Consider the following 15,485-nt stretch of genomic DNA (forward strand, 5'->3'; position numbering starts at 1 on the left):
GAGTTAAAAGATATATAAAATTTTAACTCATAACATTTTTCACAATTAGAGTTGCCAAATAATAAAAGAGGCCACCTAATAAATAGCTGTAACTGGCTTGGGTTGAACAAGACAATTTCTAACATTCCTCCCAGTTTTGATTCAATGAGTATCTCTCCTACTTCCTCTATGCGATATTCAAAGGTAAAGGAACCATTTATAACAGTGTTGGTTAGACCCAGGCCTAACAGTGAGTTAACAGTGAGTCAACAGTGAGTTAACCCGAAGAATTCTAAGTACATTGAAATTTGTAAGGGGCATATATTTGGGAAAGGTTCAGTTAATTTCGGCTTTATTTTCTACTTAAAAGTAAAAAAAAAAAAAAAAAAAAAAACTGAGCATTTATCTTTTAAATAACTCTTTGAGCACTTTTTTCTCTACATCTGCTCTTCTTTTGTGAAACTACCTAAACATAAAATACATGATTCTTACAATATTGTAGCATTCAGAAATTCTGGAGAAGTAGTTTTAATCATTGTTTGGTTAGGAATTTAACACTAGCATTAATAATTTCAGTAATCTATTCAGAGAGGGAAGCCAGATCAACTTTATGAAGGTTACAAAATTACAAACTTGGCTTGTCTTTTAAATGGATAAACTTCCATTTTTTAATCCAGTTTCAATGGAACCAGGGTGTCTATACTGTTCTTCCCTTATATTTAGAAGAAGCTAAGTTGCCATGCCACACTTTAAGAAAGCTTTGAAAAGGAAACACATTACACAGGACCCCTGCCTAGTAAAAGTGACACACCATCAGATATTGCATACGTGACTAAGTTATTTAAATTATTTTCTAAAAACAATTATATATCAAAGTTAGACCTCATTGGGCACACCACCTTAAAGTCTCTGTCTCTACAGCTGAAAAACAGCAAATTAAGTTTCAGATAGACCCATCAAAACTTGACTTTAATAGACTTGGTTTGAGCTACTCCTTAATAAGAAGCCTAAGAATCAAGGAAATACTTAGGATAAAAACTCTCTCCTCCCAATTTGGTAGCATTCTGTTTAGTATACATCTCTAAAAAACAAAGCAAAAAAGAAAATCTACAATCATCAGAACTCAGTTTGGAAATTGATAAAATCAGACCAATGCAGATTTGTATTTGGAAGGAATAAAATAGAAATACACAGGAGGACATAATCATAGGAAGCATACAAATGGATAGTGTGTTACGAAAATAAGTATTATTGCAAGCAGATTTCAGGAAAAAAATGCCCATTAAAACATGGTTAATTTTTACGACAGGATGTTAGTGAGAAAAAAGTCTGACGAAGAATCAAGAATATTAGTTACCAAGTAATATTATAACCACCTCTTCAATTATACCCCTGCTTATCTTGAAAAATATAATGGTACCTGTGAGGACTTTGGACATACCTCTGGGTTTATGGCATAATTTGTCTTTCATGTTTTATTGATTCATTTCCAGTTTAAAAAATTCAGGCCAAAAGGGTAATATTTTATGCTGTTAAACCAAATGCATATCCTAGGAAAATTCCTCTCTTAATGTAGTCTATAGAATCTTCCTTCCTAATTCTGTGCAAGTTTTCTACCGTTTTTTTGTTGGAAGCTTTGATTATCAACCATTTAAACCCTCAGGACCAAAATACCCTTAAATTTTTCTAAATAGAAGATACTCATCCAAATTTTTTTCAACATTGCATCTTTGGCCCCTTTCTGAAAATGGCTATAGTTCAGTTTAATTAATACTGAATTTTTTTAATGTGCAAAAATCTAACTCTGCTTTTTTAAGTAAATGAAAGGAACAAAAATATGGCACTATTCCAATAATCAAATGCCAATAAAAATGGCAGCAGTACAAAGATCTAAACAAATTTCAAATAGAGCAGATTTGTAATCAGAAGAACACCATGCAATGATTTTGTTTTTAGCAAGAACAGGAAGCTTAATAACAGGTAAAAGGAGGAAACCAAATACTACATTATATTGAATACAAAGCTAAGTAGCTATATATTATTCTTACCAACTCTCCAATGTCATAACTACTTGCTTTTAAATTAATTTAAGCCTAATCTTTCAGACAAATGCCTATTCAACAAACCTAATTGGAACAAATATATTTAAGCAAATTTACATCCTAGAATACCAGAGTAAACAGGAGACATTAGTCAAAGGTGAAATAAGTTCTATTCATTTTCGTCATCTGTGTGATCAGGTTGCAAAGGGCGTGTTCTGTGGAAAAAATAGAGAACTTCAATAATCACCCAAGTATCAACTGTTTAAACAACAAAACAAAAATAGTTACAAATCTACATAAATAGGAACATTAACGTATAGTGAGCCTGGTCAAGTGACTGGAAATGAGAGAAAATTAAACTCCATTAATTGACAGACCTACAAATTTTAAGTACTAGTGCAACAAAATTTTTAACAATTTATTTTGCCTGTTAATTAGCAGAATCAATGTTTCTCCTTTAGGGTATGTTACCATTTTTATTAAAAGGGAATTTTTATTTCTATAGCACCTTTCAACATGTTGCTAAGTGTACTGATAAACAGTATAATCTTTCAGCAAGAACTCTGTGATAAAAGCAAAAAAAATTAACCAATGCACTTGAGCAGAGAAAACATATGGACAAGTTGTCATATTTGACTATATACCCTTCTGAACAATATGAATATATTACCTAATTAGAAAAACCCAAAAATTGTTTAAATTGTCATATGGCAGTCATAGATTGGAAAGTTTACATTGTTTCAAAGCCATTTTGTACTCAATATACCTTTTCTAGAGAAAAATTCAATTAAAACATAATCATAAATCAGATTTATTTTTTAGAGTTGGAGAAGTCCTGTGAGCAGTACTCTAACATCCTTAGTTTTCTCAAATTAGATCTAGTGAGCCAGAGTGGTCATAGAGCTAGGTAGTGAAAGAAGGAAGCTAAAACGCAGGTATTTGGACTTGGTAAAAGATTAACGTTGATTTACCTACTATTAGATTACAGAGAGCTCTTCATTGCATTTTCCTGGAAAATATGTCAAGTTAACAAACACACACTTTCATGACCCAAACTTCCTTTTTGAAAAGGCTTGATTTATTTTAGGCATCATAGTTCATTAAGGTAGATAGTCTTTCTCAATTCTGATTATCGCTATACAACTGATGAAAGTTTACCCTGCCTTTGGGAGAACAATAAAGCCACAGGAGTAAGCCTATTTCACAATATGAATCAAGGAGTTTATAGCAGAAGTCCTTCAATAAACTCATTCAGTATTTCAACAAAGGAGTAATTACAATTTTCCTAAACAAAGCAAATCTAAACAAAGCACCTAAAGGAATAATGTAAAACTCTGTTACCTAATTTTAGAAGAATATTATTATGTCACAGATTTTATTATACCATGGATTAAAGGTCTTTAGAAAATCTCTATCCATATGATGGAAAGCCTGTAATATAAGTTTGATTCCTATGATGATCAGTGTTATAATCACATTTGACTGTATTGACAAATATTTTACTTCCTTAATGGAAGTCACAAATAATTCTGAGGATTGAAATATAGTGTAGAGCTAATATTAGCTTATTAGAGCTATTACCAGAGCTATTAGCTTATTCACATTAGAATGAGAAACAAGGAAGAATGTTGCGCCAGACAATGAGAGGAAACTAGAAGCGACTAACAGGGCCATAAAAGCAAGTCTTTTAAAATAGCTCTATCTAAAAAAGGTATCCCCTTTGGTTAAAAATCAGCATTTTTACTGAAACCACAAATCACAATAGTGATGTAGCAACAAGGCCTAAGATTTAGTTACTGCTCCAGAGCTGAACATCCCTTTCAAATATCTTACAAGATGGACAGTAGGAACTCAGAAACCATTTACTAATGACCTTATGAACAGTACTGACTGACTTTTAATTAAAATTTTATATGCATAAACATCATTTCATTTATGCCAAATACTTTAATTGCTCTTACAGCCATTTCTTTGTAGTTTATGTTCAATGCAAATCAATTCCATAACATAAGTTACACAAATACAAGGTACAATCCAAAACAGATGTACCATGTTCAGGTATGATACAAAGGAGGTATTCATTCATATTCCATAGGTTGAGATCTATTGGATTTGGTTGTACCTGTGCAGGTTTCTCAAGATGGCAAATACTGGCTTTGGTTATTAAAACTACTATGGCCATATGGGATACTGGAACATCTACCATATGGGATACTGGAACATCTATACATCGGTGTGTGACCATGTGAACCAAAGATTTCATGAGAGTATCTATTTATACAAAGGTGTCTGTACATCAAGGCAGTTGTAAAGGATTTTCTTTCCAGACTCAAGTCTTTAGACCTAGAACCAGGTTCTAACTATTACAAAATATTCACTGATATACAATTGGTCCCAACCCACCTGGAGCAAAGGAGAATGAAGAACACCAAAGACACAAGGAAAATATTAGCCCAAGAGACAGAAAGGGCCACATAAACCAGAGACTCCATCAGCCTGAGACCAGAAGAACTAGATGGTGCCTGGCTACCACAATGACCACCCTGACAGGTAACACAACAGAGAGTCCCTGGCAGAGCAGGAGAAAAGTGGGGTACAAAACTCAAATTCTAGTAAAAAGACCAGACTTAATGGTTTGACTGAGACTGGAGGGACCTCGGAAGATATGGCCCCTGGACTCTCTGTTGGCCCAGAGCTGAAACCATTCCCGAGGCCAACTCTTCAGACAAAGATTACACTGAACTATGGGACATAAAGTGATACTCGTGAGGAGTGTGCTTCTTAGCTCAAGTAGATACGTGAGACTAAATGGCAACTCCTGTCCAGAGGTGAGATGAGAAGGCAGAGAGGGTCAGGAGCTGGTTGAATGGACGTGGGAAATCCGGGATGGAAAGGAGGAGTGTGCTATCACAGTATAGGGAGAGCAACTAGGGTCACATAGTAATGTGTGTATAAATTTTTGTATGAGAAACTAACTTGAATTGTAAACTTTCATTTAAAGCACAATAAAAAAAATAATTTAAAAAATTGGCTGATATAAAAAGTATTCCAAATGTGGCTATTCTGATCCATAAAGTTAAACACACACACACACACACACACACACACACACACACACACACACAGACACACACAGTATTTACAGAAAGAGCACAAAAAAGTGTTTTTGAATTTAATGCAGGCGAGCGTCCAGTCTTCACTTTTGAAATACATGATTTACATTATTTTTGGCTCCTTCATGTTAGCCTCTTAATTTCAAGATTTGTCAAATATGCCTTCAAAACAGATAAGTTTTTAAATTGCAAAAATTATTCAGAATACTCAGAAATGAAAAGCATTTTAAAGTTGGTTGAATTCAGTGTACTTCTAATCTTTGGAATCAAGTTTAGTAGCTAAATGAATCTGGCATTCTTGTTGAGTGAGAAAGATGATGAGAAATTCCTGCCATTTGACTTCAAAGTATGTATGCAAGAATTACTCACTCTGGTTGGATTTGGAGTAGATTCCAATCTATCATTGCCCTGGCACATGTCAAATATTACGTAGAAAGTCAAATGCAATGTCAAATCCAAGGCCCCAAAATTAAATTCCCAAGACAACAATGAGAGCTTAGCAATGTAAAACTTTATCTAGAGTATGTCAGCATTAAATTAGTACTGCTGAAACAATACACCAAAGATTTACTGAAACACTTGGAGGTTCCTTCCAATGTACATATAAATAGAATCATGAAAGCTTTTTATATTACCTAATAGTTTTAATGAACCAAAGTGAAAACTGAATCTCTATTCCACAGCCCATCTTTTTTCTCTAGATCAAGGTGAAATCTAAAATGTCCATATTCCTTAAGTTACATTTAATGAAATCATGTGTTTAACTTCCCATGTTGTGTCCCTCTCTCTTCAATCTTGTACATGAAACTCTAGCAACTATAATATTGGCATTCTTCAGTTAGTCAAATCCTTCAGATAGTCCTCAAACCTGTCAAATTTGGAATTCTCAACATGTTCTGTGTCAATAAAATAAGGTGTTGAATTAGTAGATTTGATGAAGATCTGTTTTCTTTGCCGCAGTGAACTTCTAGATGCCGTTCGGACTGGATTTTAGAAGATAGGTGGGAGAATTATAGATGTTTCTGGGCCTGTGTCTCTTAATAGTAGAGAGGGAGAAGAGGGAGAGGGAGACCACAAGGCTGCTGGCTGTAGACTGCAGAGCACTAGCACTTCCCTTGGTGGTGGCAGCCACAGCACCTCCTGCCGTAGTCTGTAAATAAACCTGCCTGGGTAGGAGCAGCGCCAGAAGCAGCAGTCCCAGCCCAAGCCCAGCCACCATCCCCTTGCCTATGTCTGCCTGGTCATTGCACAGCTCCTCTGGCTGGCTACTCTGTGCATTGGAGGATTGCTGGGTCCTGGTGGGCTCAGGCGAGGTGGTAAGCTTTGCCTACCGGCAGGGCCTCTTATACCAAGGGCATCACCAGGGCCCTGACTTGGTGCTGCCCATTCTCCATACCCGCCAATCCTCTTCTCCCCTACCCCGGCCAGGCACTTTGTTTTTGAAACAAAACATTTAAAAGTTGTTTAGAGAGCCTGGACACCATCACTTACAAATCTAATTATAAAAAAAAGGTTTCCATTGTCTTTTTTCCAAGTGGCATTTTTTTCCCTTGATTCTTAAAAGTGATGCATGTTTGCTGTTGACAGTTGGTGAGTATGAGAGTAATTTTTACCCAGAGATAATCACTATTGATATTTGCTATGTTTTTACACAGTACATACGCATGTTTTTTACACAATAGATTGTACTTTTGTATCCAAAATTTTTGCTTAACATTTATCATGAGCATTTTCCTGTCATTAAAACTTAAAAACTCATGATTTGATTACTTTCTTAAAAAGGCTGCACACCAAACTCTGTGTGCATAGATTTATCCCCACCTTGTTTTGTTTTTAAGTATTCTTATGTATTATAGAAACGTTGGAAAGAAAATATACCTTGGTGTGAGTCTTGGTTGTTTCTAGGTGATGGGATTTCTGTATTTTCCAGCATTTCTACATTGGTTATATATTCTTGTGGAAGCTGAACTAGTAGTTTCTGGAGAGGCAGGGTTGATGGAATTCAAGCTAGAATAAACCAAAGTGAAAATACCAAAAACCAAACCCATTGCCGCTGAGTCAATTCCGACTCATAGCAACCCTATAGTACAGAGTAGAACTGCCCCATAGTGTTTCCAAGGAGTGGCTGGTGGATTCCAACTGCTGACCTTTTGGTTAGCACCCAAGCTCTTAACCACTGTGCTACCAGGGCTCTCAGTGAAAACAGCTTAAAAAAGAAAAAAAAAAAAAAAACTATAGAAAGTAGATAGTGAAAATTAAAGAAGACAAGAAGTTCATGGTTAATAATGTAGCACTGATCATTTGAATGGGAACTGTTCCTCCAGTGAATGGGTAAAAATATCTTTCAATGATGTTTGAAATTTGGGAAGTGACTTATTATAAAAGATTTAATACAAGTTTTTAAAACCTTTGGTTTGTATTATCAGCTTAAAGAGAAACTTCAAAGTTATTCAATATTCCATTTGTCCTTTATTTTCCAGAATGTAACTATTTTCTTAATATTCCAGAAAATAAAAACTTACTTTCTCTTTGCTTTTCCTAAGCCACTACTTCCTGCTTCTTCAGGAATCCGATTCTCTTTTTCTGAATCTTTAGAGGACAGACTGAAGAATTCTCCTATTCCTTTTTGCCATTTGGGAATTGGGCGAACACAAACTGGATTCCCTCCTGCATACTTATTTTCAGCTGTAAAACATAAACAAATGTAACTAAATAACAGCTAAGAACACAATTGCCATTCCTTAAAGGGAAATTTAATTCCTTTAATACCAAATTCTCAAGGGCATTGTGAAATGGTATTACATCCATCTTAAAATAAAAAAAGATTAGAAAATGTAACATGACAAAGCTGTATTCAGAGTGAAATACCAGAAGGCACAGTACTGACAGTTTTTACAACTGGAAAGTATTTTTCATATTTTGTCCACAAGCAGCTATTCAAATACTCTTACTCTCATACTAAAGTTTTATAGACTTTTTCCTGATATAAAGGTGGCACCATGTAGCATACTGTCAAATTTTTACTTAATAAGGTCATTTAGTTTAAGCACATAGAAGACGCCAAACAAGTACACAGCAATGTGAAAGTTTCCACAAATATCGGTTCCATTTTTCAAAGCACTAGGCTCCTTTCTTTCCAGCTCATAAAGTAAATCCAATTCCTGACTATCTTTCAATGCTGATGTAAACAAAAACTTGAGGAGAAATACCTGCCCCTTTATAAAAATAATGAACAGGAGACCAATAGGAACAAATTATTGAGTTACTACACGTATCTATTGCTTCAAACACATTTGTCTCAAACTCTAGCTGTTACAGAAAGCTTACAAAAGTTGTTTCCACATAGACTGTATGAGGTTATATTGCATGTACTTTTTCAAAATGTACAAATGGCCTTTAAAAAAAATAGTGATCCTTTGGTTCATAGTTTTCCTGCAGGAAACTCATGGAAATGCTTTCACCACTGGAAAGTGTATAGCAGCAACAGATAGTTCAGTACAGGATTCAAACCCAGCTCTGCTGATTTAGTTGCATGGCCTTTACCAAGTTACGTAAGCCAGGCTGAAATTTCCTCATCTTTAAAATGAAGATATTGACAATTCCATAGTTGTTCATTGGAATTAAAAATAGAGATCTGTAAAATGCCTAGAAGGGTGCCTGATACATATGTTGCCCAATACATATTCATTAAGGCCTATTCAGTTGGTTCTGGTGATTCAGCAGTGCACCAGACAATGGAATGTGGCCCTAATGGAATTTAATCAAGTGGTTTGTTGTTGTTGGTTGCCCTTGAGTCCATTCTGACTCATGGCAACCCATATGTGCAGAGCAGAACTGCTCCATAGGGTTTTCAAGGTTGTGACCTTTCAGAAGCAGATCGCCAGGCCTGTCTTCCAAGGTGAATTCTGGGTGGGTTCAAACTGCCAACATTTGGGCTAGTAGTTAAGCGCTTAACCATTTGTGCCACACAGGGTGTAAGATATTCTCAATAAGTTAATCTTCTTTCAAAAATTTTGACAACTATTCCCTTTTATCTGAAGAGACTGAAATAGTAAATATTTTCTAATGAAATGTTTAAAATAAGGTGAAATATGACTTAACTTAAAAATCCATTAAGTCCTAACCAGGGCTTCAAACCGGTTCTTTCTGGTTCGACTGCCTGCTTAGAATTTGCATTTCCACCCCAGATACACTGAATCAAAATCTACATTTTAACAAGATGGGGGATCTGATTCAGTATATCTAGGGTGGAAATGCAAATTCTGAGCAGGCAGTTGAACCAGAAAGAACCAGTTCGAAGCCCTGGTCCTAACGTAGCCCTGTATGTTCCTAACTAGACCAGTGGACTTAATCTCCCTGCCTGCTCAACTTCTTCCTGCAAGGAATGAAGTACCAGATGGCACAGTATTTTCTCCTCCTGTCCACATGTAGGAGGAGCAGTGTGAAGCTGTTTCCCTTGCCTGGTTCCCCCTCCTACTCTCCCCAAGGCAGACCAGAAGCTGTAAAGTTGGAAAACACATATATACACCATACTTGAAAAAAAGAAAGAAAGAAAGGAGGAAAGGAAAGAGAGAGGAAGGAAGAAGAGAGTAAAAGGAGAAAAAAGTGCAGAAACAACAGAAAAACGGTTACACTGGAAGACAGTGTGATTAGTACTGTCAGTCATGGTGCAAATTCTTAGGGGGCGCTTAAATAGTCTCTGACAAGAAAAAAACCATCTGTCGATATTAAGAAAAATAAAAAACGCTAAACCGAAAAAGAAAAAATGTTTGAAGTTCAACTGTGTCCGTCCCTAAACTCAAGGCTTGAAATTCTCTTTCATGCGACCCCCACCTCTACCCCAGCCCGCCAAACGGCTAAGGCTCCCTCATTATATCAAAGAGCAAGGAAGAAATTCGGGCGTGAGGATCTCGCGGCAAATAAATTCCAACAAGATGGGTCGGGGGGCTTGCGGGTCAGAAGGACTGTGGTGCCAGTCTTGATTCCCTTTTGGGAGGGTTCCTCTTAATCCAGGAGCTCGCAGGGGCGCGTTTTACCTTTCCGTGACGACGGCGACGTGGAGTTAGTGGCAGAGGTGGAGGAGCCAAGCACCTTCCTGGGGGCTCGAGAAGCCACCACTGCGAAGAGAGGCAAAGGCGGGCGTCAAGAAGAGGACAGGGAGGTTCGGACAGCGAGCCTCGGAACCACGTTCTCACCAGTCCCCATCCCAGAGGCTTGCAAAGGGGAGCAGCTGAATAACCACCCTCAGCAGCGCCCCCTCGCCCCGCAGGGCTATGGGGCCAGGCCGCGGCTTCTTGGGCAGCTGGATGAGTTTGGAGCCCAAGGGAGCCCCGGCCTCCCGCCCGCGCCCGGCTGCTCGGGGTACCCTCAGCCCTCCACTACCGCGCTCGGCTGCCTTACCTTTTCGGTAGGTGCCTGGGGCCCTGTCTGCCTTAGTCCGCACCATATTGAAACCGGAAGAGATAAGATATAAAAGTTACGAACTGGCCCCCAGCCGAGGATGTTGAACGGGACAAGGATCCGAAAACGAATCTCCCGCCACAGTTTATATGGGTCTCCTTCCCGCGCTCTCCACCGGCTCTCCAGAGCTGCCGCCCCCATTGGTTCCACGCCGTGCTCCCCGAACCAATCGCGAGGGTGCGGCGATGACAGCTCAGGACTCCTCGCCGCGCCAGTCTGCCCATCAACTCCCAGAGGCTTGTGATTCGCAGCCACCCACGATGGGCGGTACCGGGATGCTTTCCAGGGTGCCCAACCTGTGGGTGTTAAGAGTTCAGAACCAGGGAAATGAGCCTGCTTAGAAAAGAAAACCTAGCAGACAAAGACAGCGAATTCCAACATTTCTTTAAAAGTTACTACAGAGTTCAATGCATAATGATTGATTCCTGGAAGTGAAACCTGAAATTAAGAGAGCTTTTTTATGCAAATCAAAGACAACTTTTTTTTAATACCCCAGGCATGAGCTCTCTCTATAGCATCCATACTAAAACAATCCTATCTAGTGAGAGAAAAGAAAGCTAATACAATTTATTTATAGGGCTTTTCTATGTTTTGAGGATGGTGAGAGACTAAAGGAAAAACTAGATGAATTGTATATACATACACATAAAAAGAACCAAACGAATAAAACGTTTTCTCCAAAGCTGTATGGTCTTAGAGCTCTTTAAAATCTGCCCAAATATACTAAGGGTATGGACCTACACCCCTGACACACAGTGAACACACCTCTAGAAAAGGAGCTGCTAACTATTTTCTATCCCTGCGTCTGTTTTCTAATTACTCACAACACCCCTGGGGAGTAATTTTCACTTTCTGAATAGCATCCATTTATAACCTCCATCCCAGTGCTTTAGGGATGTATTCCGTTAAATGCTCACTTGAAAGGCAACCCTGAAAGTGTAAGTACCGCATTGATTCTCTCCCATAAAATAGGCTACTCGGTACTTTAACTGGAATCAACAACTACTTTATGTTACAAAAGCAAAGATCTAGGCTACAGGTCAAATTAACATTATAATAGTAAGGAAAGTATTGGAAATTACCTGCAGTTTTCTCTAAACCCTGGAGTCTAAGATTACAGCCATACTCCTACCAGAAAAATCAACAAGCCCCGGGGTATTCCTTTGTTCTTGGTCTTCATGCCCCCAATCTCCATCCACAAGGGTTCTTCTTCAAAGTGCACGATTTCCTTTTCAGTTAAAGTAGTTGCAGTGCAGTGGTTAAGAGCCTAGCTACTAACCAAAAGGTTGTCAGTTCAAATCTGCCAGGCGCTCCTTGGAAACCCTATGGGGCAGTTCTACTCTGTCCTAAAGGGTCGCTATGAGTCGGAATTGGCTCAATGGCAACGGGTTTGGTTTGGTTTTGTGCATTGGTCTGAATTACTTAACTCGAACTCACATCCCAGATCTTAGCAAAGACTGGAACTTCAGAGAGAATCTATTAGTCTTTTCTCCTAGTCCACTTGCCATGTAAACTGCTGGAAAGAATTGCAAATATATCTTTGCACACATGGGGCAGTCCACATCTTATTATAGCTGTGTTATTTGTTTTTGCTTGTAGTTTTGTCTTTTTAATACAGCTGATGACAGTGAAGGATGCATGTTAGAGAAAAAAAGTTAGGAAAAAAGCAGTGATGCCTAGTAACAGCCTATAAATATTTGCTTTGCAAAAGTGCTTCTCCTTTACACTTAAATAAAACACAAGGAGCTGTGTGGTGTGAACTTGAAAATTTTGAAGGCCTGGGCATTAAAGAAAAGTTGTAGTATTTATAAATAAAGTTTCTGCCTAGTTTTATATCAAAGGATATTTTTAAGTCTTGTTAAATGAGTGTGCTTGCATTGTTCAGGCAGAAATATGTTTTAAAAAATAATAATTGTAAATGGCAGTCTAACTAGAGATCACAACTATTAACAATGTTTATATTATTCTTAAGGACCTAGTCATTTCATTATTTGGTGTGCTAAATCTTGGGGTACAAAAAAGACTTAAGGCACAGCCTCTGTCTTCAAGAAGTTAACAGTTTAGTTATGGAGAATGAACAGATACAGAACTAAATAAACAATTTGGATACATTAATTAGTATTAAATGTAGCAGATTTTTATGAAGAAGTAAAAACTTGCACCCATTATTAACATTCAGAGTATTTTGTTTAAAAAATCATTCATTTTTAAAAATTATTTGCAACAAAACAATCTACATTCAGTTTAGATCTATATACTTATATGATTTTGATTATTTACGCCAATGAAAACATTAGCATAAAAAGAGGAAAGAATATTCTATTTAATGTAATTACTTAATCTAAATAGTCTAATGGGGCTGAAGAATTTTTAACCTATGAAGGTAAATACATTATGCTCTACAGAAAAGTCTGGCTCAATTTTTCCCATCACGTTGTCCCAGCGGGGTAGGGCGTTGCAGAAGACTCTTAAATCTGGTCACCTTAAACGTGTTAAAAGTCACCACAGAGGACTCATGTGAAAGGTCTTCGGAATTAAACCCCCGCACCTGTTTTATCAAAGTTTTTCCCCCCTTGAGCTTGCGGAATTGTCATGGCCCTCCTGGAAAAAATCTGGCTCAAAAATTTAAATAGGAAGAGTTTTCAGGAGTGCGAACCTAGTATTAGACTACAGGAGGGTATTAGTAAAAACGACAACTAGAGAAAATAGAGCGCTTACTTTTGCCAAGTGCGGTTTTAAACATTTCACATAAAACCAGGTCCTCGGGTATTTTTCCCCCTAAACTGTAAGGGGAAACTTTTTACATATATTTGCTCTTTCTCCTCTGCAGACTTCTCGGTGGTCTTCCTTGAGTCTTACGTGTGACGATGTGGAAGAATCACGCGCGGACTGAGCTCGGAGACAAGTGAAAACAAGCAAGGAAGAAGGAAGAGGGGGCCCAGGTGGCAAGATCGGTGTTAGCGGCGGCGCAACAACGGGGGGCGGCCCTGACCGGGGGAACCCGCGCGAGCGAGGTCGTGTTGCATAGGGGACTAGTCTGGCGCAGGACGCCGGGCTTTTGCAGCCCAGCTGGTTCCGGTTGGGGAAGATGGCGATGGCTGGGGCGGCATCCCGGGAGCCCCTGCTTAGCTGGTGCACCGAAGAGTTGCGGAAAACTTTCAGCCTGGATGTCAGCGAGGAGATTATGCAGTGAGACCGGTTCGGGCCCGAGGCGGGAAGGAGCTCTGGAATGTGCACTGGCAGAGGGAACGGGGAAACGGGGAGGATTGCAAAGTTGATCAATCTGGAGAAATTGTGATAAAGGGGCTGTTGTCGGTCTCTAGACGCCGAATTGTGGCCTCTAGCTTTATAGTTTAGCTTCGGAAATAGGTTGTCAGGCTCCACAATCTGCCAGTGGTACCCGTTTTCCGAGGAAAATGCCAAATTCCTGGCAATTAGACCCGTAAGACTGTCCCGGGAGCCAGTTTCCTTAGAAATTCTCTGGGGGAAAGGGGTAACCACATAGTCTTTCTAGAAATTCCTTACTCTGGACGTTTTAGTTTGCCCCGTCTGAGCTGTGTTAAATGAGAACTTAAATGGGAGCGGCGTGGTATAGCGCAAATATCGCCTGACTCAGGAGTCCCAGGTTCTGTTTTCTGTTGTAATATACCAGCTTTGGAACCTTGGGTTACTTAATTTTCCTCTCTGTACCTTAGATTCGTCATCTGTAAAATGAATAGCTAGCAAAACTTATCTTTAAGACTTTGGTTCTTATGAAATGAAAATAGTGAACTTGAGTTAATATGTGCTTCAGTTGATTTGTTTAACAGATATTTATTGTTGGCAGATGCTGGGGCAACAAAGACGATCAACACAATTGGGTTCTGCTTCCTTGATGAGTGCTAAGGTGGGGGAGGTGGAGGGTGTTGCGGGAGCGTGGAATAAAGGCCCCTCGCTGAGATCTGGAAAACTCAGAAGGTTTCCTGAGAGGGATGGCTTTTCACCAGAGAACTAAGGGATGGCTAGATGGAGAGCGAACGTCTACAAAGATGGGATTTAAGGAACCAATAGTAGTTCGTTGATGCTGGGACCAAAATCGCAATTCTAAGGCTTTTGTATGAAGTTAGGTGAGTTTTGAGTTTGAGAGAAAATAAACTTGCTGGCAAGGAGAAAATTAAGAGAGCCTTTTTTTTTTTTTCCAGTAAAAAATTAGTTATTTTATTGTGCTTTAAGTGAAAGTTTACAATTCAAGTCAGTCTGTCATACAAAAATTTATACACACATTGTTATGTGACACTAGTTGCTCTCGCTGTACTGTGACAGCACACTCTTCCTCTCCTTCCCGGATTTCCTGTGTCCATTCAGCCAGCTCCTGACCCTCTCTGCCTTCTCATCTCACCTTTGTGCAAGAACTGCCCATTTAGTCTCTTCTATCTACTTGAGCTGCAAAGCACACTCTTCGCAAGTATCATTTTATGTCCCATAGTCCAGTCTAATCTTTGTCTGAAGAGTTGGCGTCGGGAATGGTTTCAGCTCTGGGCCAACAGAGAGTCCAGGGGCCATGTCTTCCGCAGTCCCTCCAGTCTCAGTCAAACCATCAAGTCTGGTCTTTTTACTAGAATTTGAGTTCTGCACCCCACTTCCATCAGGGACTGTCTGTTGTGTTCCCTGTCAGGGTGGTCATTGTGGTATTTGGGCACCATCTAGTTCTTCTGGTCTCAGGCTGATGGAGTCTCTGGTTTATGTGGCCCTTTCTGTCTCTTGGGCTAATACTTCCATTTTGTCCATGGTGTTCTTCATTCTTCTTTACTCCAGGTGGGTTAGGACCAATTAATGCATCTCAGATGGCCGCTCCCTAGCTTTTAAGACCCCAGACACCACTCACCAAAATGGGATGCAGAACATTTTCTTA

The 15,485-nt window shown here is 38.9% G+C and overlaps 2 protein-coding genes across 6 annotated transcripts in view; one reads left to right on the forward strand and one right to left on the reverse strand.

Moving 5' to 3' along the window:
- Nucleotides 1–356: 356 nt before the first annotated feature.
- On the reverse strand, nt 357–10,648 carry PCLAF (PCNA clamp associated factor). 3 transcript variants are annotated; one of them, XM_012555099.2, is made up of 4 exons: nt 10,535–10,648; nt 10,171–10,251; nt 7,657–7,819; nt 357–2,236 (listed from the first exon to the last, which is right to left on the reverse strand). In XM_012555099.2, exons 1-4 carry the CDS (start codon nt 10,578–10,580, stop codon nt 2,191–2,193), a joined length of 336 nt encoding a protein of 111 aa, XP_012410553.1. In that variant the 5' UTR covers nt 10,581–10,648; the 3' UTR covers nt 357–2,190. The 3 variants fall into 3 exon arrangements, with proteins under 3 accessions (XP_012410553.1, XP_004374716.1, XP_023585483.1); XM_023729715.1 differs by lacking the exon at nt 357–2,236 and adding an exon at nt 6,958–7,141; XM_004374659.2 differs by lacking the exon at nt 7,657–7,819.
- Nucleotides 10,649–13,628: 2,980 nt separating this feature from the next.
- Nucleotides 13,629–15,485, forward strand: part of TRIP4 (thyroid hormone receptor interactor 4) — a 53,502-nt gene continuing 51,645 nt past the window's right edge. For 2 of the 3 annotated variants that reach the window (XM_023729717.1, XM_023729716.1), the window contains exon 1: nt 13,669–13,783. In XM_023729717.1, the coding sequence (XP_023585485.1) occupies nt 13,683–13,783 (101 nt within the window). In that variant the 5' untranslated portion in view covers nt 13,669–13,682. Of the gene's footprint in view, nt 13,784–15,485 lie in introns of all 3 variants that reach the window. The other variant, XM_004374660.1, reaches the window with a different exon arrangement.

This window comes from Trichechus manatus, unplaced genomic scaffold (genome assembly GCF_000243295.1).
Source record: "Trichechus manatus latirostris isolate Lorelei unplaced genomic scaffold, TriManLat1.0 scaffold00030, whole genome shotgun sequence".
Taxonomy (NCBI): domain Eukaryota; kingdom Metazoa; phylum Chordata; class Mammalia; order Sirenia; family Trichechidae; genus Trichechus; species Trichechus manatus.